Below are 22905 nucleotides of genomic sequence, written 5' to 3'. Positions count from 1 at the left end.
TCATGCCATGCAACATGGATTGGACAAGCAGTATCTTCTAGTAAATGCCAACATCAAATAAAGAGGAAAAAAGATTCTCTATCTGTCCCTAACAAATACCCAGATTTACAGTGTTGCTTACAGTGTTGCTCTCCACATATTCCTATAGCCACCATTCAGCACTAACAAGAAGCAAACCAGAGTGCTCACAAGAGGAGGGATGCACATGCAGTGCAAGCGTACCCCGCCATCCATTCCTTCAGATGTCAGCGATCCAACAGATTATGACAAGAACTTTTTTTTTCTCCATAAAGTTCAAACAACATTTATAAACCTTCTCTTTAAAGGAAAATCAACAGTTTGACCAGTTCATGCATGGGGGAGTCAACATAACAAGGCAGAAGCAGGATAGTGGGTTTATTTTCTTTAAGTACAGGTTTATGCAAAATGGGTAACAGCTGGGGAGATGGCATCACCTCTGTGATCCAGCTGATCCTGGAGCCGTGCAAATTCAGCAAGTTCATTCAGTTCCTGAAATTGCCTGTCTGTTTTATGGCTGACCAGTGACCTGTAGAAGTGGACGGCAAACACAATGAAAATCAGTCCAAAGGGAACCATAATAGATGTTGATGCAATGGCTGCTGCCTGTCCTGATGTGATGGTGGAGCTGCTGTTCTGGGACGGACCACTAGGGTTCTTCTTTAAAGGAAGGAACTTCACCCAACACAGTAATACCACCTCTGCAAGAAAGAGCAAAGTTCCAATGACAGTAGAAAACGCCCAGGCAAGCTCAATGTGCCGGTGCATACGCTCGTGAGGGGATTCCTTTACAGAGTTGAGATTATGCACATTGCTAACGGCCTCTATGTTTGGAAGAATGCAGGTACTTATCATGAGTGCAAAAAGGTGAACTGCGACAAGGACGGTAGTACAGGCACTGAAGGCTATCAAGAGACCTCGTGGGTAGTCGTGGTCTGCATCTAGTTGAACTTCTACCATAGCCACCTGAAAGGAAAGGAAAAAAAGGAGATATTTATCTGTGTTACATATTTTTTGGCTATTGATTATTCTAATTTCAAATTATTTTCATTGCAGGATAATTAAGCATGTCATACTAATTCTGTTTATTCTTTGACAATAAAAACACTTATTTGGGGCCCAAACATTTCCGGAACATCATCTGATCCAAACAAAATTACAGACTACATTTGAACTTCTTTTCATGTCAATCTTACATCTGAGCTATCACGCGAAGGCCACCTTTCTCATATTTGCTGCTCATTCGTAAAGCAAACCATCAGTATGAGCTAAACTACTAACAGCACAACCACCCTGCTACCTCCAGCTCATCCCAACAAAATAGCTGGATTTTAGGAGTCGAAGTATTTTGGTCACAGATTTCTTCTTTCCTGTATTATATTGTAGTGGTAGCTTTTGATCTTTTACTACAGATTATAAATTTTGTTGGATATTAGGAAATGTTGTGTGTCCCACACATATGTGGAATGAATACCGTATTAAGTCTTTTGAAGTAGGTATCAGTAACACAATGGCCTGGGAAGGCTGCAGGCTGCCCTTCACAAGCCTGGTGGTCCTTTCACCTTATCTATTTGTGTTCTGAAGAGCAGGAGCCTTTCACTAGGAAGATCACCTTTCCATGGGGCTCTTGATGATATGCCTTCACTCAAAGTAAGTATTTAAGCAGACTCCAGAAAAGCAGCTCAGAATGTGAAAGGCTCCACAACGTCCGTGGCCAAATAAGCCTGTTAGAGGGAATAAGCGTGGAGAAGACCGGAGGACAGAAAAGACGTTGCTAGCAACTCTTCGAACTACTAGGGAAAAATTTGAGAAGGAATTACAATTCAGCACGCTAAGATCCCAGATTGAGAGAGCGCAGCAATTTCTACTGTCTGAACTCATAGATATTTGGTGTTTATAGAAGAAATCATCTGGTTCGTGGAACAAAGCAATATTAGACATCCCAGAGAGCACAAAATTCTGGAAATTGTGTCTAACCACACCCCTGGGTGAACACTCTACACCTCATGAAGATGCTCCAAGGCCAGCCCTCTACTATTGGATGCAGCCATGCCCTTTTACAAACCTGATCCCTAAGGATGCCTGTGCTTTAGGAGCAGAAATTCCCATTAAACAACAGCACTAGGAAATTTATAAACACAGCTGAAATATTTTTGATAAAAGAAATTACATAGCATGCTTTTAACAGGTTTTAAAACCGTCAGGTGATTTTAAGCATGTGCAACTGATGAGTGACGCTACCCCCAGGACCCTTCTTGAAAAGTCCCCTTTCCTGATAAATCTGCCTTTGAGACAAAGCACATTTCCAAACAGGGGATAGCGCAACAATGTCTAAGTTTAGCTATCTTTCTCAAAGTATCTCATTAAATAAACAAAATATGTTCAAAACACAGAAAAAAAAAATTTAACAGCAGCCTTAAATCTGAACACATGTACCCCATATGAGGAAGACGCAGAGTTCTGCCGTTCAGCACAGCTCAGACTGACCCGCACCTTGGCTGCCCAGTCTCAATCCTTCATGGAAGCGAGTCAGATCACTCGCCCAGCAATCACTACCCTGGTCAAGAAGCAGTCAGCACCCGCTAGGTTGGGGACCGAGCCGTTCCAGCAACGCCTCTGAGGAACGGGGAAGCTGGCACAGGTGTGTGTGACTGAGGGAGAAGCAGTGGTACCAGGGCCTCGGACTCTCAGCAGCACTAAGCTCTGAGTCTAGCTCTTCCGTAACGCACCAGTTTGCCCTCAGAAGACCATGAAAACAGTTAGGCATTGTATTTCCTAAACACAAATGAGCTCACAAGTCCCACCAAGCCAGGTTTAGCCCACTGCTAGATGACACCAATGGCTTAGATGGCGTTCAGCCTACAGTGCACGTTTCCAACACCTCCACTTTCATCAAAAGCTCACACAGAAAATTTCCTGAAGTGTAGGTAATGTGTGTGCAGGAAGATATAGAGCCAAACTACACCAAGTCTGGCATCCCATCTCCATGCACGCACAGAATCAGCATTCTAGGACACTGCAACTCTATATTGCTAACGTACCAAATATTAAGCCAACCGGGGCCTTTGCTCAGACATGTTTCAACAGGCATTCAAGGAGTTTTGCCAATATTTTAATTCCTTTACTGAAAGCTTTTATCATTGTAAACCTAACCAATCAGCTAGTGAACAGCATCCAAGTGTTACAAGGAACTCAACAAGAAATTGTATTAATACATATACAATTCTTGTTCAAAGATCTTACGATACCATTTCTCAGCTGTGGAAAACTTCACATTTGAGAGGATAAACAAAGCCGTCGGGTCTCGCTTCTGCGGGGATCGCTCCTTAGTACCAATGCACTCACGGGAAACCAGGCTTCCTGCGTGCTGTTTTTCACAGAACAACTGCAAGCCTTCACCACTGAGGATTCATTTTCATACTTAACAGAATTTATTTCATGCAAATTTTCTAGTGCATAGTTTGAATTTGAAAGCTAGGCTGCCAGATCTATTTTAGACTCAACAACATCCCACTATTGCAGGACATTTTAATCCTTCATTCTAGTACTTATTAGGATAACAACCAAATAAGACACTAAAGAATTGCATAAAATAAAAGTTTTTTCTTTTAAGAACTGATGATTTTTTAAAAAGCATTTAATTCACCAAATACTGAAGACATTTTACGTTTCTATTAATCAGTGTCTCCAGGTAATAATGATATCAAGCATCTGATTTTGAAGTTTAGTCAGACTCTCTTAATTCCAACATAACAGCTGCTCCTGAGCTCTTTCCATTTCAGTGTCAGCTAAAATTACATTTAATCCAAAAGCACCTATTTCTGATTTGGCTTTATTATATGCATACTCAAAACAACATCTTACAAGAAGCCAGCTGAATTTAAGCAGCATTCAGACACTCATAGTTCTGCGCCTATATAAGCACAGAGAAAATCACAGGGAGAGCTGGTCTACAAAAAGGAGAGGCCCAGACCAGGAACCCGAGTTACCCCAAGTTCAAGGTACACAGCAAAGCTTCGGTGTATGGCTGACAAAGACATTGAGACCGATCTGCTCTGCACGGGATGTCTGTTGTGTTGGTAGGCCCCCAAATCACCTCTCAGAAGTGCTTTCAGAAATCTGTCAAGACTATAGCTGTTACTTAAGGCTTGGCACAAGTAAACTCACGAGCAGGAAGGGCGTAACTTCCTTCAGCTCAAACCATACCATGCAATTAGCTACTCTAATTGCAAGCATACCCTCTCTATAAAAATAATTAGAGAGACCATCACCATCATTTGAACGGTAACCCCGGCACGAGTCTTCTAACGTGTGCAATAAACTGGCAGCCAAGTATTCACCACCACACACTGCCAATTACCCCCAGCTTGGGACATCAAGAAGTTAAGCTGTAAGTAAAGCAGAGGCAGGGCAGTCAGCCACCCTGCCTCGAAGTCTCATGCGCACCCCAACACAGCCAAAACCTGCCAGAAAAAGGCTCCATACCAAGGGAGGGCAAGCTCCTGATACCTAGAAAACAAACAAACAAACACAAAAAATGGAACATCCCACAGGGGGTGCATGCCTAGGCCAGTTTCAGCATCTTCTCGAGTCCCCCCCACAGCAGCTTGTGCCAGCACAGCTCTGATGGCAAGCACCAAGGGAGGCCACCATGAGGGAGGAAACCCAGCTGGCTGTCCTGCCAGCAAGCAGCACAACCTCCTCCCCACAGCTGGAACCAGAGAGAAGAGTACTAGCAATCACGTGCTGGGACAGGAAAGAGCCTACAGCAAAGTGAAGAACAGAATTCTCCACGGAGAGTACAGCAAAGCCTCCTTGTGCTTGCACCTGGCAGACTAACTCCTGCTTGACCTCTAAGTGAAAAATCAGTTTGTGCTTTCTGTCTCCTCAAACTGTCAAAGAAGCTAATTTGGGAACCCTTTCACTATAAACTAGCAGAAAAAACTGCCAGCGCTTTTCAATTGCAAGCCTCTGTTCTCAAGAGCAGCAAACTGCCTGGGCCAGGCTTGAGGCACCTAAACCAAGAAGCTCCATTTTTCATTATGAGGCCCTGCGTCTGTTTTCAAACAGTGATGCAAAGCAAGAGAAGTTCCTGTCTCCTTTGCTCACGCTGCGATTTCAATACACAGATCAGAACTGCTCTTGTAAGGTTACACTTACCATACCAGAGCCCCCGTGAGCACATCTGCTATGATCCAAGCCCATGCAACGCACGGTCGGATGTGTACATGCTGTGCTCCACGCAGGACATTCTTCCTCCATGACTTCCGTTACGTTTCGCTGCCATTACCTCGCCTTGCTGCATAACCATAGACTAACGTAGGCTGGAAGACACCTCAAGAGGTCATCTGGTCTAATCCCTGGCTCAGAGAAGAGCTAACTTTAACTTCAGATCATCCTACAGATATAATTGACAGATTTACTGCAGCCCTCGACAAAGCTGTAAATCTGAAATAGAGTTTCCTGACAAAACTAAGGGACTCTCGTGGTCATAGGATGCAAGACTGGAGTCTTCAAAGAACTAAAGGAAGCGTGACATTCAGATGCTATCCCAAGTGCTCTGAAAGTTTCTATCCATAAAAGCACTGACACAGTGACTTAGATTCTATAAAATATCAGCTTTTCTGTTTTACAAGAAGAGAGCTGTGATAACAATAAAACCATTAATAAAACTATTTTCACCAGCAATAATGCAATTTTCCATAAAGAACCAAACACACAGCTACAAACAAAGCTTATATGGCCACAGAAATGCAGGATGAGCAACTGTCCTGGCTTGCCACTTGTTCATTTTTACCGCAGCAGTGGGACCTCAATAAACAGCTTGCTTCACATTTCAGCATTTTTCCCCAATTTTATAGGCTACAAGAAAGGTTTCAATTTCAGAATAAAGCAAGTTTCAGTTCCTGTTTTAGGATCGCCTTCTCCAAAACGAGTATTCAGAGGAAATAAAATGTGAGAGACACCAATCAGAAGGAAAACAAAAGGGAGGACCGAACTGAGAGCCACCCATGTAGCAGGTCATAATGACACTTGAGATTCAACAGTGGAAAAAAGGTACGTGCTCTTTGCTATTATGGGCAACAGCAGCAAACAGCTTCTGAGAGCTTTCTGACAACCACAGGCTCACAGCCTTTTCAGCATCAGTAGCCACTGCTGTATACAAAAGGAAATAAAATGCCTTATCTTATACAAGTAAACCTGTATTATCTAGGACCTATTTATAGATGACTTCCTCTACTCCCCTTCCCCACAAAGGCAGCCCTGAGCTCTGGCAGGCAGGAACATAACACGGGCTGGGAGCCCGCACTGTAACCGCTGCACTGTGCGAATTGTTAGGGTCGGCCGCTCGCAGCAGCAAGTACTGCTGTTAACATACAGCTGCAAGTCAAGGCCGAGTTCAGCATGCCCATGCCACAGAGACAGCTTCAAACCAGGCAGAGCCACAGCAGTTTCGAACTCCTCGCTGCTGACTGTAGCTCTGATGACCACCCTCTCCGCTAAATGCATTCTGTAACTCGGGGCTGCGGTCAATGCCCACCGACGGCCAGGTGACAGCACCGCTGTAGATTTGTCTCCTGTACACTACACAGTGCTATCTGACCTGTCTAAAGCTCCAATTGCAAGTGCTCTTCTCTCCTTTTTGTCTGAGATTCAGAGAGCAAGAAATCAGTATTATTAAAAGTTACTGGATTTAAACATAGACAACCTTATAATGACACATTTAAGGGAATACTCTTGAGAGACGCTGGTCTTGGTATCGTCACATTCTTACTATGCCTACCACTCACAGAGGGAGCTTTCTTGCAGATCGTCACAAACAAAACCCTTCTGGAAAGGTTGCCGGCTTCAAACATCAGTCTTACTAAAGGCACTTACTGATCCCAAGTCTAGGATTACCTGTACATCCTCGCGGGATTGCTCTCACCTCCTCTTCCCTGGCTACAGCTACCGTCCCTAGATAAGGAACTGATTCAGAAGATGACAGTTTCTATACCACCTGATATGTCAAGAATGGCTTTTAAGAAAGCTTCCTGGTTGCATATTTTAAGGGTCCATCCACACAAGGAGAACTTTACCTGGAGAAGCACACCAGAGCTACAGCACCTGCACTTCACCATGCCAGAATATACCCCAGTAAAATTGCACACAGCAATCACTAAAATATTTTAATCAACACCTACCTGCAGAAATATTTTCTTACCCTCACTTGCTGCAGCTCTGACTAGGCTCGGCTGCGTCTAGCTATCCAAACACTTCCATGCACTAGCGACTCCGTAACACACACAACTCTGAGCAGGAAGCCCCCCCACAGGAGAGGTCTCTCCAAGTCTCAGGCTCAGATCACTACGTTATTTCAATAACGAATCCCACCTTCTAACCCCAGCTTGTCTACATGTGGGACTGCAAGGAGGAGATGGGATCGGGATAGGATCGCAGGGAACTCGCGCTCCTCCGGCTGTCCATGCTCCGGAGCCGGTCAGTCTCTGTTCCTGACAGCGCTGCTCGCTCCCAGAGGCAGAGGCACAAAGCCAGGCTCTCCACTCAGTCTCTGCACCATTCATTACGAGTTATAAACATCTCATACAAAGACTGGCTCTGGCCTGTACAGAGTCACAAGAAATTTAAAAAGAAGAGCCAAAATAACGACATTATTACTGCTTTTTTACACAGAAGAGAAAGTGAGCTTCCTTTATGGTCTGTCTAGAATCACGACTGGGGCTTGTTATGGTGCAGAATGGCAAAGCCTTGACAATCACTAAGTCACCACTGGAACAGAAGTGCATGATTTAATTTTATTTTGTTGGTAAACATGAAAATGCAGTACCCACGTAAGAGGAATAAACACATCTTAAGGCGGCGGCATCTCCACACAGCATAACTTACGATAAATTTAGTTTATAAGTACAAGGTCAGATTAGACAGCACAGCAGGGAGAAGAAACCGCAGCTTAATGTCACCTTGACATCCTCCAAATCAGAGCAGCCACCCGCAGCTGCTGTTAGAGCCCTAAGCACTCCCCACCGCTGCCTTCCTCATCTATAACCTGAGACAGGGATGCTCAACGAAGCAACAAAACGCTGCTTTCACGACTGTAAGCAAACAGAAGAAACGTTTCACATAGACAAGATTCTTCCAGGCAAGCCATAACCTCCAGGTGCAACAGCAACGTAAAAGGCAAGTGGTGGCAGAAGCCATGAAACCAGGCCTGTAAGGCGTTACTGGAGGTTACAAAACACAGCTGTTGCACATTATTCTACCGGAATCCTGGTTAACTACAGCTACAACTCCTGAAGAGAGATCACTGCAGAGTGATTTAGAATGGCAGAGTAACCCTTACTAGACAAGGGCTATGCTATCTGCTCAGTGCTGGCAGCAGCGGGGTCTGGATCCTTCCCGAAATATCTCCATAATAGTTGATATTGAAATAATGTGCATCAGTGCAGTCAATCTTCTACAAAAGATGACTGAAGCTCTCTGCGGAAGATTGCATTGGCTACATTTCAAAGGCACGAGCTGACGGTTCTTTGACGATATCCAGTATTTGAAGCTTATATATTACTATTTACGACACTCTGCCCAGCTTGAATCATGAGAGGCATTTACAAGTTAAGTGTGCTGTCTCGTAAGTAACGTCCTCCGAATTCTAAACATAACTAAATCAACTACCATGGCTGTATAACGTAGATCCCTAATTTAGGCTCGGGTATTTTCACAGAGCTGTCAATTTTTTTTTTTTTTTTTTTTTTGGGGGTTGGGGGGGGATGTTTGAGTTTTCCAGTTTGATGGCTGTTGGGATTTAACAACTTCCCTGATTTTTTCAACTCCAGTATCATGCAGTTGTCAAACTACCACGATGCAACTGTGGTGACAAAATGATGCTAACACATCTGCTTAATTATTCCAACAAAAATAACTTGCCAGCAATCCACCTGCACTGGAGATTTTGATACTGCCACTACAGGTGTGGATGAGCTAGTGTTAGCAGCACCAGATATGTTCTGCAAAGTATTCCTGGTGGTGATGGTCAGCCCTGAGATAGACTGGGTTAAGACAAAGACAGGCATGGAAAAGGAAGTCAGGCATCAAGATCTAGAAGATGAAACAGAAGTGAGAAGAAATCCTCAATGCCTCTACCAACACACGGAGGGAACCCTCCATTCCTTCCCTTCATGGACTACATATGCCCCCCAGTTTCCTTCCTTACCCCTAAACGTTTGGGGGACTTATATTATTCAGTGCCCCCATAAACTGGAAGAATGTACTAAATGCAGGATGATAAATTTCATAGCTCTCTGTTTAGGAATATGGCAGTGGATGACAGCATCCAGGGAAACCTGCCCAAAGTAAATGCTGAGGTTTACTCCTGAGAAAGCGGCTCTAACATCAGTTTGCAGCCTCCAGACCCTGCACCACTCTCCCTGAGGTTAACACAAAGTGTAAAATACTGATTTGCAGGCTCTAAAATAAAACTGACCACGGAGCAGGCTTTTAATAAATTTCCTCTGTGGAAGCGCAACCTGACATTTCATGCTCTACACGTCACTGCCCTGTGCAATCTCTTGACTTCGGCATGCATCATTTAACTGGGGTAAGCTTAACTAATCTTGAGGGAATGAGCTCTGAAATGGGCTGCTGTTACATACGAGATTAGTCCAACAATAAAGGACCAGTTTAGCGGGGATACACTTAGCTCATACTAGAGGACGCAAGCACTGTTTAATAAAAGAACAAGGATCAATGGAGCAGGCGTGGAGACGTGCACATTCCTCTCCTGACAATTCCCACCTATCTGCTGGGCGGTCCTGAATGTGTCTTTTAGGCTCTTTCTTCCCTGCGTTGATAAGGAAAAGGGAGGAACAATGACACTTAATTGCTGTACTAAGTTTGAGATCCAAGACTAGATTGTACTTGAGCAGCCTATTGTTCGGATATCAGGTGCTGAGGAATCTGCTGAAGCTGGTAAACAATGCACAGGCGTGGCGGCAGCAAGAAGGCCCTGCTTTTCAATGCAGAAATCGCTGAGGACAACTTTAGCAGATAAGCAAAGTTACTCAAAAGAAATCTAAAAATATTTGAAAGTCAAGTCAGTTCTTCTGGAAACGATGAGGAAGTCCCAGCCAGACAACAATCTCTTAACAGCCAAACCAACGAGGCAACAAGTTTGTTTTTCTTTAACAAGGTCACACTGGACATCAAAACAGAACTTTTGAGGGGGTAACTTGAAGAAAATTAAAATGGGACGAGTATTCACAGGCAACATTCCTTCCAACTACAGCTTTTGCTAATCAGAACAAAGTGGCTTTTTCCTGAACTACCCTGAGCAACATCAATTCAAAAGCAGACGTTTCCAGCTGCAGGACTCCGAGCTCCCAGATCTGCTGCAGACAGTCAGGAAAGCAGTGAATGCACCTCGTACATCCACGGGACACTAAGAGCCTACACAGCAGGTATTTAGAGAAAAGCACAGTGCAAACTACAGCTTTCCCCTTCTGTCCTCTCTCACTCTCAGTGAGAAATCCTGACTCGAGCAGCCAGCCTGGCAAACTGCTCTGACACAAGGGGAGCGCACGATGAGGGAAACCCAGCAGCAGCAGCGGTGTGTGAGCTGCGTGTCACCCGAGGAGACCCGAGCCCAACATGCCGCTGCACCAACACAGCTGCCTGTCAGTCAAACGGGCCCCGGGCACTGCCACCCCGAGGAGCTGCGGCTGTTTTTAGCCATCCAAGAAGGGCAGTGACATTTATTTGACCGTCAGAAGGCGGCTGCGGACCGGTTGTTGTGTTTTGAAACAGCATCCTCCGGCTAGAGCAGTGGTCTGGCAGGGGTTCATCGCACGGCGGGGAGTGCCTTGCTGAAAGAGGGGCAAAAATAAATCAACGCAGAACAAATGCACGAATATGAAGTATTTTCACAGACGCACAGGTGGCTGCTTGGTAGGTCAGGGGACCGGACATGCGATGGAGTCTGTAAATGACCATATTTCTGATTATATCCAGCTTCCACTTGAAGCAGGTAGAGTTACCAGGCTGTGATCCTGTACCAGACCCCAAGCACGCTAACACCACGAGGCATTCCCAAAACGCGCACAAAACCCCTCAGCGCTGAGCAGCCCCCGAGTTCCTCCACACACACACACAAACGGCGGCGCTGAAAAAGCCCGGCGACAGGCGCAAGGAGTTGGAGGGACACCGCCAACTCTAAGACCCAGCACAAAGAAGGAAGAAAATAAAAATAAAAAGGATCCAGAAGCAGAGCCACGGTGAGCGCTGGGCGAAGCGGAGCAGCTCAAAGCCCGGCGGGGCCGTGGCCGGGCGCTCCCGGGGCCTCCCCCCCTCCCTCAGGCGCCTCCTCACCGCCGCCCCGGGGCCGCCCGGGTGTGCCGAGCCCCGGGGGCAGGAGGCCGGGGAAGAGCCGGCGAAAGACCGCTATCGCCTCAGGGCTTCGTCCTCGGTCAGAAAAAGGGGAAGCGGCGGCACCGCTTCGCCTCCCCCCCCGCCCACGCTCCCGCCCGAGCGGCCCGTCAGCGCCCCTCGCCCGCCGGACGCTCACCATGGCGAAGCCGGAGAGCAGCGCGGAGGTGCGGCTGGAGGCTTTCAGCTTGGCGCGGCTCAGGTAGAGCTTCCGCCAGGACAGCGCCTGCATCGAGTGCTCGTTCAGGCTCATGGGGCTCCGGGCGGCGAGGGAGCGGGCGGAGGAACGGCTCGGGAGGCACCCGGCAGCAGCGGCGGCGGCTCCTTCCTGCAGCACAGCGAGGGCACCGGCTGCGCTAACGCCCCATGGCGCCCGGCGGCTGCTGCTGCTGCTGCTGCTGCCGGGGCCGCGCCTGCCGCCACGCCGCGGCGAGCCTGAGCCTGCGCCCGCCGAGCACCGCCCCGCAGCCGCCTCATTGGGACCCGGCCCGGGGCCCTCCTCCGCCACCGCCCCGCGGCTCCGCGACCGCTTCCCGGCGGCCCGAGGGCGGCTCTGAGGCGGCGGCTGCCCGCCGCTGAGGTGAGGAGTGGGCCAGCCACGGCCGTCCCTCAGCGGGCCCCTGAGGGCGAAGCCCCGCCGAGCAGGTTGCTGTTTAATTCGGTAACGAAAGCTTAGTTCCCGGGGATCTGTAGTTTGTGAGGAAGTTTCTTACAGCCCCCTCCGCTCGTTGCTAGTGAATCCACACAGGACAGAAAAAGGGACGGGGCAGCTGCCGCCCCCCCTCAGAACGCAGCCACCCAGCCCTTCCTCCTCAGCTACCTCACGCACTAGCCTCCCTTCCCAAAAAGCTTGAGCACAATTTATGTCAGTCCTTCGGAGCCAAATCCCTCTGAACATCCACCCTCGCTTCATTTAAAGCTGATACACCTAGACGTTTGTCACAAAGTTCAAGTTCTGAGAGACATTTTGTAGGCCCAGTGCTCCTGATAGACTTGTTTATCAGCAAACAGTTCAAACACTCATTTATTAGGCAGAACATTTCAACACAGATGTATGTCAGTGTTACGAGATTTTGAATTGCCACATTCATGCAATACTATTAAAGCTTTTTTTTTGTCCTATATTTTACAGAGGGAAGTTTGAGGTACAGAGCAGAACTCCATAGCAAATACGTGGCCCAGTCCCAAAGATGATTTCTGAAAAGGTGAGGCTTAAGGCAGTGCTTGTGCTGTGACAAGCTTGTTGGTCAGAACTGAGGGATGTTAGAGAAATAAGTTACTAATGAATTCTAGTAAGGAAATTTATGATTCTAGGAATAGAAATAATACTGGATAAGGCAAATGGATGGTCACATCAAGCTGAATCACTGCAATACCAGTTCTATTAGAAATCAAAAGAATTGGTTATTTTCTATGGTGTTGAAGTTTTCTGCCTTACTTAGAATTAGGAAGTTTGTGGCGTAGTCTGGAATATTTTTGCTTTGTTCCCCTCAACATCTCTCTGCTTTGCAATATTGTTCATTTACTTGTGTCTAGAGTATCTAAGGATGATGACAGAATCAACACCAATGTAGGTCACAATGCTTTACATGTCATTTACGTGGTATTCTTTAAAAAAAATAATAATAGTTGAAGCAGACAAGAAAAAATCTTAATTTGAAGTATTCAGATATACTCCCTGAAACTACTATTTCCTAGTGCAGTAGATTTGATCTCATTCTTTTCTCCGGAAATAAGTTTTTGTATTGTTGAAAACAACTTCTGGTTAGATTTTTACTGACAGAGGCATTGAAAGACTTCTGTAGAAGGCTGAGTTTGACTTACAGAGTTACCATAAAAGCTTTCACTGTTGTGTAAGTGACTCCAGGTACTGCTTGCTACCTTCTTTCTCTTTTGGGCGTGACAGAACTACTCCACAGCATTCATTTGCGTGAAAGGCAGCCTAAGATAGCATTATAAAATACTACTCTGCTTAATGTGTTTTAATTCTTAAAACAAACAACAACCCCCCCCCCAACACAGGTGTTTCCTCACAACAATCAGAACATTTTCAGTATCTCCCATCAATGCTCCAGGCCATGCCTGAGCACCAGATTGCAAAGCAGGGAAGAACAATGATGCTGTGATTTTCTCACTACATTCGTTGTACTTGGGAAAACGGTAACCATCAGAAACCAGGAATGTAAACATTTCCCCCTCATCCCAAGCAAAGTTTCCTTAAGGGTCTGTCACTTAGTTTCTGTGGAATCATACATTTAAAACTGTTTTGCATTGCTGTTTGTAAACTATAAAAATACTGTGTATGCACAGCAAGATTGATTGTTTGCTGGTTTTTCCCTGCACAAAATCAGAGTTGAACTATAACATCACGTGTTACTAACACTGCATAAGTAACGCCTAGGTCTTGATCTGTTCCTTAAAATCAGATTTATCTAAAAAGGAACATATTTGTATTTATAGTATTGGTGCAGAAGTTTTAGTTGTTTTAAAGGGAGACTCAGTAGCTTTAATTAAATAACTATCAAAGTAGAACAGGGTATAATTAGAATTTTTGAATTCGTCATTACTACAGCAGCTCTATATCTGATTCAATACTCTGGAAATTATGGGAAAGCCTGCAAGAGACATGCAGGTGAGAAGGATTTCAACAGTCCAAAATAAGTGTATTAAAATAGACTGCTCAACTGATTAGGTTCTGTTGAAGTGATGGTGTTCCCCTGCATTACAACCAAATGACTTCTTTCTTGAGTCTGCTGTGCCACTTTTAGCATACACAGTATGATTAAAGATTAGAAAATGGGAAGCTTTTCATACCGCAAATCCAGCTTACTTTACCTGTGACCTAAGAGATACATAAAAGTGCTTTGAACTCCCTGTTTCTGTCCATCACTCCTATTCCCGTTTATCAGGAAGGGCTTTGGAATTTAACAGTATTGTGCTTTGTTGTATTGTTAGATTCATATTTCCTTCAAGGAAACAGTACCAAAAAGCACCTACTGACTCAGACCTAGCCAGTAAATAAATTGCATCTCATCTCTCTTTCCAAGCCAAAAGCATCTAATTTTAAGCTCACAAACTCCACCGTTGCAGCTTTAAAATAAGCATAGCTTCCTTTCCCACTAGCAAAAATAAATAAATCACTTCTTAGAATAAATTAAGGATCAAGCCACCTTCTACAATTAAAACCTTAGGACTGTAACAGCGTACCCATTTTCTTCCTTTACCCATTTTACAATTCTCCATTCTGAGCTAGGAACTAAATGGGATAAATTCTTTTATTTCCAACCCTAATTACTCATTGTTACACACACCTCTGCACTCTAGAGCTAGCTGAAACAAAGAGTCAGTCATGCTCAATTAACTTAGAAATGATTCAGGGAATGAAATCATGGTGGAGTTCAAAGCTGTGGTTTGATGTTACCACTGATTAATGCAATTGCAGAAGGCCACCAAAAGGGCGTAGTCCTGCAACCTTCCTTCATCTCACCCCACTCTTCTCTCCATCCTGTAGACTACACCAATCAAATGGCTACAGAGCAAGAGGTTCAGTGAAAAAAAAACATAGCAAGAAGTGTATTTTTTTTCTTGATGGGGTAGTTTTCTGTTGGATCAAGTCACTGAACTGACTTACCCTGGGGCTGCAGGAATGCTAGACCTAATGAGGGAGATGCAGGCACGAGGAGGGAGCTGGCCCCTGCAGCAGCAAGCTGCTATTGGCCCTAATTAGAGATAACATCAACCCATTCTCTGGATCATTTATGCATGAACACTATCAGAGGTGGCAGAAATCCAAATTTCTTTCCAAAGAGGCTTGAGAAATCCAAACACTGTCACAAGGATACTCATGAAACATTCTGCTAAAAATGCACTTCTCTATTTTCTGTAGGAGGACTGGTAAGAAGAAAAGGTGCTCAGAGTACCGTACAACGCTATTTGTATGTATGGAGCATGCAGAGGTGCTACCCTCTGCATTGCTGTTTCTCTAAGCCATACTGAGAGCTTCACATGCAAATCATCACTTGCATTTGTTCCTGTTATTGTACCAGCACCAAATCAGGTTACCACAGAATGGAAATTATGGTAGATCTACATTAAAAATAACTCCTCGGACATAGCAGTTGTGAAATGCAAATTGAGAGGATTGTTAGTAGTCCAAAGCACCAGGGATGTTAAGGCAAACTGCTCTGCAAATCTCATCTAACATAAAACAAAGTTTAATTTCTGCAGATAGATAAAAGAAATCTTCATCTTGCCTAGAAAATCATATAATCATTTCTAACTTCCTTAATCAAGAAAAGGTTAAATATCTACTCTTGCATCTAAACTCTAAAGTAAGCTATAGGATGGTAGGTTTTACGTAATGAGAGATGTTATAAAACATTTAGAAGTTTATTTCAGTCCATTCTATCCAATGGGATATAAGTTTGTTTGAAAGCTCAGGAGGGGTGAAATTAACCCATTTCTTCACAAACCCTTCCCAAACACAACACCGGAGCTCTTACTGAAGCATTTTAAACACTGTGAGACATGACTGGAACGGAAGTAACTTAAGGTACATTAACACCCAGCAAAAAGGCGTTTTCAGATTTTATCTTAATGCCGTTCAGGCTAACCCTTTTCTTAAGGATCACCGCTCCCTTCTCACAGCATGAGCGCACGCAGCTTTTTCTGTGTTTTTGACAGTGAAGCAAGCCTACCTCGCAGCAGCCCGGGCCCGAGCGCTGCCTGACGGGGAGCAGAACCCCCTGGTGGAAATCCGCGGCGTGAGTTGCTCGGAGGGAAAGCAGCTCTCAGCCCTCAGCTGCAAGCAGTTAACCTATGTCCTGCAGCACACAGCTTTAATAATGCTTCTAAATGTTTTTATCCTATCTAATGCAGCTGCGGATATTCTTATCACCCACATCCTACCACCTCCCCCTCCCTTTCTCCCCCAGTTCTTTTAAGTTTGTGTCTCGGTGTTTTGGTATTAATACACAAAATGATTACAGTGGTATTTTCAAAGGTAAAATGAATTGGAGTTTAGCTGGAATCACTTCTGTCTTAAAACAAGGTTAAAAACGTGTTTTCTGTGTTTGGAGGTCTATAGATATTTCTGAGACATATTTACTTCCATATTCCAATAAGGTGCACTAGGGTTTCCAGGTGTCTGTGATTTATACAGTCCTCGGTGGCTTTGCTTGAGACACCAAGAGTCTCAGATTGTTTGCATCCCCAAAAAAGATTTAGAAAAATGAGCTGATTTTCTTTTATGTCTCTGTTCTGTCTTTCCTGGTAGACTTTTATAGACTGGATGGATGATGTGTTTTTTTGTCTGATGATTCTCTCGTAACATCCATTTATCTTGTACAAGTACTCTGGCCTCAATCATACAGATGTACACGTGCATTTAATTTTAAGTTTGAGTAATCTTAGCTGAAAGGTCAGCGTATGCATACATCTTTTCAGGATTATGGATTAATAACGCTCTGGGTTTAACAGACATCTGGAACCCACACTTCAATATATAACCTATACAACACTTCTATATAATAATAAAGTTCAATCATCTGCAAATAGGGAGATGTTAGAGAAAGATTACATGATTTTTCAAGATTCTGCAAACAGCTGTTGGCAGATGCAGAAAGAGAAACTCACTACCTTAAATGCCGAGTTAGAACTCCATCCACGAGACAAGTCCTGCCTTTATCCACGTGTCACAGCTCATTAAAATACGGGTTTTTCCAAAAGAGATGACCTGCAAGGCCCGCAAAGTTGAATTTTAATGCGTTTTATGACAATATTTAAAACATTGATACAGTACCTAGAATGTCATTGATTAGGTAGGCAAGGGGCGACTGGGTGCTGTATGAGCACGTTCCTGTTGGGTAGAAGCAGACAGGGATAGTGAAATGTCCCATTTTAAGGAAAAGCTCGGTCCCCGCGGAACTGCTCCACATTTGAAACTTGCTGCTGGGATTTGGACTGGCTACATCAGAGACTGGTCGCTTTTGCTGGCCTAGGTGAGATGAGACCGAGCGAGGACCGTACCGAAGGTAGAAGAAACACGTTTAACTCTGCACGTCGCTCTCGCAAACTCCTATCGTCGCTCTCACAAACGCCACCCGCCCCAAGCGAGCGGAGGAGCCCCGTCAAAGCCTCCAGCCCTTGACCCTGGGTGCAGGGGCTCTTTGATGTTCCCTCTGGGGAGGCGAGGGATGCCGTGGCAGAGATGAGCCACACTTCCAAGCCTGGAGGCTGTTCGGAACGCGCAGCCTGCCCCTGCCCTTGCGATCAGACGGTCCCAATATTTGCTCAGCGTCACCGCAGGGACGGGAACCGGCGCTCGGGAGAGGAAAGGCTCCGACAATGCCAGGAACCGGCAGCACCCCAGCGGCCACGCCGGGATCGGACGCCCCCACCCGCCGTGCGACCACGCTTGTTTTGGGGCTCGGCTCCCAGAGCGCCCACTTCGCGGCTCCGCTTTCCGACAGCAGCCCGGGGGCACTGCGGGGGAACCCCTCAGCTCCCCCCCACCGCCTCGGGACCCCCAGGACCCCCCTCCCGGTGCCCCGGCCCCATTGCGAAGCCTGCCCCCCCCCCCCCCCCCGCCGCAGCCGCAGCTCCTGGGACTGGATGCCGAGCCGCTGGCAGGGCACATCGCCGCCCCCTCCCCGCCCTCTTTCTCCCCCCCCCGCCTCAAAAAAAAAAAAAAAAAAAAAAAAAAAAAAAAAGTGCTGGTGCAAAATGACCAAACTTTGGGAGAGCCCCGGCCGGCTTTTGTTTGCCCTCCTCCCAGTTTGGGCCAAAAAAAGGCAAAAATGCCGGAGAGGAACTGTTGACAATTAAGTGATGAGACTCCCCCCCCAAAAAATGGAGGCAGAGAAAGACCCTGGAAGAAGACTGGTGTGTAGCCGCCTGCTGCCTCTTTCCTTTCTGCGCCTTTTCAGGGATTTTGCGGGATTGTTTGCGGAGGGGGCGCTGCGCCCGAGGGGGGTGCGGGGGGTGCGGGATTGGGATTATTTGGGGCTCCCATGGGCAGGGGTCGGTGGGACCCCGAAACCCACCTGGGGAGGGTCGGTGGGGGGGGGTGCAGTGCCTCGCCCCCCCCCCGGCTTTGGGCTGAGCAGGGGGGGAGCAGCCGGCTCGCAGCGTTGCATAATGCGCCCTGCTTTGAAACCGCGCCTTCCGGCGTGGCTATGGAAACCCCGGGATTATGGAAATACCCCAACCTGAGCGCCGGGCTCCGGGACGACCCCCCCGAGCCCCCCCCACACCCCCCGGGGTCTTCCCTTACCCACGTGCGCCACAACAACACCGGCACCGCCAGCAGCAGCGCCCCAGCGCCCCCGCAGCCCGCACCTGTGCCGGGGATGGAGAAGGTGCTGAGCGCCCCAAAGCCCGGGGGGGAGCACGGGAGGGGGGGCTCGGTCCCCGTGTCCCCCCCCCGGTTCCGAGCGCTCCCCCCCCGCTTTGTGTCTTGCAGCGAGCCCTGGGCAGGAGGAGGTACGACGAGGACCTCTCGGACGTGGAGGAGATCGTCAGCGCCAGGAGCTTCGACCTGGAGGAGAAGCTGCGGAGCCGGGCGTACGGCGGGGACTTCGTGCGAGCCATGGACGGCCGAGGTACGGCCCCGGCCCCCTCCTGTCCCCGCTGCCCGGGGCTGCAGCCCGGACCCCCCCGCCGAGCGCTGCCCGCCCCGGGGATGCGGCTGCGGGGCTGCTGGTCCCCCCCTCTGACCCCTCGGTCTGGGAGCGGGGCTGAAAAGCTGGGGGGAGAAAACGTCCCCTTGCCCCCCTAGAGTTATTTTGGAGCGAGCTTCCTAAGCTCCTTTTAGGAAAGTTAATGTGGTGGAGAAATTAAACAGCTATCTTAGTTAGGAAGGTGTTTGTTTAGGAGATAAGCTCAACTCTGACCCCGCCACGCCACCACCACCTTCCTCTAAACAAAACACAAACACCTATTTTTTATAGCTCAGAAATGTTAATTAATTTTCCAGAAAATGATTGCGTTCTTCCCTCACTTTCCCAACACTCCAGTGGTTGTCACTGCTACATGCCAGCTCTAATAGAATCCACAGCTTCCCTGGCTCAGCAGCCCGAAAATCTTTGGGTAGCTTTCCACTTTCTGTGGAACTTGGAAATAAATGAGTGTCTTTTGTTATTTTGTTGTGGTCTGTGTCTGCTTTGTTCAACCCCAGGAGGGATTTAAATGCTTTGTTGGGGCATTACGAAGAATGGGTCTGCCTTCGTATTTGCTGTGGTTTTATTTTTACTGTTGGTTTATTTTCCTATACATCTAGGAGTTGAATTGAATTTAGGACAATGACAGTGTTTGGTAAGAAAAAAGTCAGGTTGTATGAACACATGGAGTTGGTTGAGTGATATTTATTTTCATTTCCATGGTTTTGTTTTTATTTTAATGATAACTCTTCTTTGATTTTTTTTTTCCTGCCAGGATTGTGGGTTGAAGTTTTTCTTCCTGACGCTGCAAAGCAGTGGTGTGATTTTGGGGCTTGAATGCAGTTTGTCATACCTACTTGTTCTCTGGGCTGCTGGGCCGTGTATCTGTCTCTGCTTCTTCTGCTGTTGTTCCTGATGTTTGTTGACTTTGTCTTGGATGAGTGTCCTTAAAAATAAAGAAGCTTGTGGTTTATTTATTTGTTTAACTAAAAGCAGACTGGTTTTAAGGTGAATACATACTAGAAATGAAGACTTATCTACTACAGAAATATTTAATTGGTATCTTAGTTAAATGGGGTATTAATTACACTTATCTGCAGACTAGTTGAAATAAAGTTTCTGTAATGTTTTTGCAAAGGGGTAATCAGAGTGCTCTGCTTTGGTAACTCTAGGTAGGAATATTACATCTGCTCTTGTCATAATCATGAACTGAATGCAGGGAGGAAAAGGTTGTAAAAAAAGAGGGTAATCCACGTGTAGGCATGGGAGCTGAGCCTCTGTTCCCTCTGCTTTTTCTGTTCTGAGTCTTTCTAGTATAGAAGCATCACCAATACACAAGCTCAAGCCTGTTCTCGTACTCTCCCGGGTAGCGCACAGACTGGTGGCTGAATTTGGAGAAGTTAAACCACTTGGGTGTACCTGACTCCAAGACATGAAATGTACCATGGCTTTGGCAGTGCCATAGTTTACTTGCTGAAGATTCAAGGATTGTTTTCCGTTTTGAATGTCTTTAAAAGTCACTTTCCTGTAAGAAAGGAAGAAAAACAGAACTACAGAAACACAACGTGGCCGCTGTAAAATTCCTTTCCTTTCTGTGACCGAATGCTCCAAGTGGAGCGTGGGGTTTTGCAGGCACTGCTCACCCAAATCCCTGCCTTGTAACTTCCTAATCCCTGAATCACCGCTATTGTATCAGACTACAGCATAAAGAAATCCCCAGGAAAGGCCACGTCTGTGCAAAGCAACAAGGTGATGCTGGTCAGCGTTAACATACCAAACTTGTGTTTAATTTCCAGTTTGCTTGGGTGCTACTCTGTGACTGCCCCACCAAACCTATTCAATTTCCCCAGCTCCCAAAGTGCCAGCAGCTGTATAAGATTTCCGTACATTGGCTCCTGCAGTTAGGTTTCTGATTAATTATGAAAATGTCATCTGTGGAAAGCAATAATAACCCTGGCATAAGAAGACAACGTGTTCACAGAATCAGAGCTTTGTGCTGTGCTCAGATAATGCTCACAACTTTCTTTTCCCCTAAATAAAAATGTAAAAGCTTGAAATGTATAATGTAGAAACTGAAGTTTAAACTGCTTATTTGCCCTAAAAGTACTAGGCTGATCCACAGTAATTTAGTTAGGACTATTTTTTAACTGTTAATGTGGCATTTCGTTACAACCTGGGTGTTTCACGCCAGAGCTTAGTTTACAAACTGACTGGATTCTGTTTTATATGCATCAGTGAACAGGAAAAATAGAGAGCAGCTGGGAGAGTATTGTCTGTCATTTGGTTTCCGGTTCGGACCTAAAATATGCGTTCTCTTTATATTTTTCTTTAAGTGATGGTGGAGGCCTTTGGTGAGCAAAGAAAAATGGGGAGCGTTTCAAGAGAATGCAACGTGAGGTGCCAATGCCATTGTAATTGATTTTGGATTCTTTTTAATTCCTTATCCCTGCAGATTTTACTTTTGAGTATGTGCAAAGAGAAGCTCTCAGAGTTCCCCTTATCTTCAGAAATAAGGATGGACTGGGAATTAAGTAAGTTACAACCAAATCTTGATGATTAATAAATGTTTTTTATAAAATAACCGTTATGCTTTGCACTTGTATGTGATATCTCTTGATGATCTTAAATGTATTGCATTTAGTTAGACTGTCAGCACCTCTGAGAAGGGCAATGATTATTTCCCACCTGTAAACAAGCAGATAACGAGTTATATAAATTTTAGGTGTATCCAGTGTGGTTCTACGCAATCAAAAATAAGCCAGTGATAAAAGTTAGGAATAAAATTGAAATGTTCTTGCTTCCATTTCATGTTGTAATGACAGAACGATGTCCCTTCAGTTTTTGACTTCTGAATTGGTTTCTGCATTACAGGTGGAAAGTGAAATGGTGCTTGTCTTTTCCCATGATAATTGTATCTCTTCTGAATGTTACTGCTTTATAAATATTTAATAGCGTCTCATTAAAATGTGGTATTATTAGAGTCTTTTTGAGGTTGCATTTTGTTAATATCCAGTCATAAAGGATTTGGTATTTTAATAAGTGACTCCTGTAAGGTGCTTTTTTTTTTTTTTTCATAAAAATGACAGGGTCTAAGAGAGAAATGCTAAAATGACGTACTTAATCAGTCTCTCAATCTATAGTTTAGCTAAATGTCCTTTGGCACTTTTTGGAAATTTTGACTGTGTAACTGATTATATCTGAAGGATCAAAAATTAATTTTGTGAAAGAACAATTGCTCACTTTCAGCTGGAACACCTCAAAGTCTGGTGAACTGAGTCCCAATTATTTAATAACTGGATGTTAACAACTTCAAGCCACCCCAATGTAACTTAAGGAGAGGGAGAAAGAAGGAAATAGGGTTTGTGGTAGAAGACAAGGGCGTATCCTCTTACTCTAAGAGAAAATAGGAGCCACTGTGATACTTCTGCTGTAATAAAACAGTTTTATGTGTTGAACTCTGAACGAGGAGTGCTTAATAGGTACTCAGTAGTAATTACAGTAAGTGTTACTTAGTTGTACCGTGATGTTGTATGGGAATATTTTTTTCTTTGGTTATTAAGCCTAGCTGTTTCTCTGTTTAGCACTGGCTGCTCAGTCTAGTTTCTTGTTTAAAAAAATAATGCAGACATTAAGATACCATCTCTTTATTTGTTTCCCTGCTGTTTTTTTTTTTTTTTTCCCTGCTGTGTTAAGAGCCTCTGTTTTTCTGACCTCCTTTCGGCTTCTCGGCTGGGCTCGGCAGTGAGTTGGCTTTTTTGTTGTTGTTGATGGTTGTTGCTACTTTGGTCAGTATGTTTCTTCACCTGATACTCCT

General features: G+C 45.5%; 2 protein-coding genes across 18 annotated transcripts in view; one reads left to right on the top strand and one right to left on the bottom strand.

Annotated features, from left to right (window-relative positions):
• Positions 1–382: 382 nt before the first annotated feature.
• On the bottom strand, positions 383–17870 carry ORAI1 (ORAI calcium release-activated calcium modulator 1). 3 transcript variants are annotated; one of them, XM_040577434.1, is made up of 2 exons: positions 17071–17870; positions 383–984 (listed from the first exon to the last, which is right to left on the bottom strand). In XM_040577434.1, the coding sequence occupies exon 2, from the start codon at positions 976–978 to the stop codon at positions 418–420; it is 561 nt and encodes a 186-aa protein (XP_040433368.1). In that variant the 5' UTR covers positions 979–984; positions 17071–17870; the 3' UTR covers positions 383–417. The 3 variants fall into 3 exon arrangements, with proteins under 3 accessions (XP_040433368.1, XP_040433367.1, XP_040433366.1); XM_040577433.1 differs by lacking the exon at positions 17071–17870 and adding an exon at positions 16131–16333; XM_040577432.1 differs by lacking the exon at positions 17071–17870 and adding an exon at positions 11573–11884.
• The window catches only part of KDM2B (lysine demethylase 2B), a 113606-nt gene continuing 100004 nt past the window's right edge, over positions 9304–22905 (top strand). For 4 of the 15 annotated variants that reach the window (XM_040577409.1, XM_040577407.1, XM_040577403.1 and 1 more), the window contains exons 1-3: positions 18506–18791; positions 18896–19034; positions 21544–21622. In XM_040577409.1, the coding sequence (XP_040433343.1) occupies positions 18609–18791; positions 18896–19034; positions 21544–21622 (401 nt within the window). In that variant the 5' untranslated portion in view covers positions 18506–18608. Of the gene's footprint in view, positions 11283–12565; positions 12639–18226; positions 18316–18505; positions 18792–18895; positions 19035–21543; positions 21623–22905 lie in introns of those variants that run through there. The other 11 variants (XM_040577396.1, XM_040577405.1, XM_040577395.1 and 8 more) reach the window with 7 other exon arrangements.

The sequence above is a fragment of the Cygnus olor genome, chromosome 17 (assembly GCF_009769625.2).
Source record: "Cygnus olor isolate bCygOlo1 chromosome 17, bCygOlo1.pri.v2, whole genome shotgun sequence".
Taxonomy (NCBI): Eukaryota; Metazoa; Chordata; class Aves; order Anseriformes; family Anatidae; genus Cygnus; species Cygnus olor.
The sequence above is the reverse complement of the archived record's forward strand: the minus strand, read 5'-3'. Positions and strand labels throughout refer to the sequence as shown.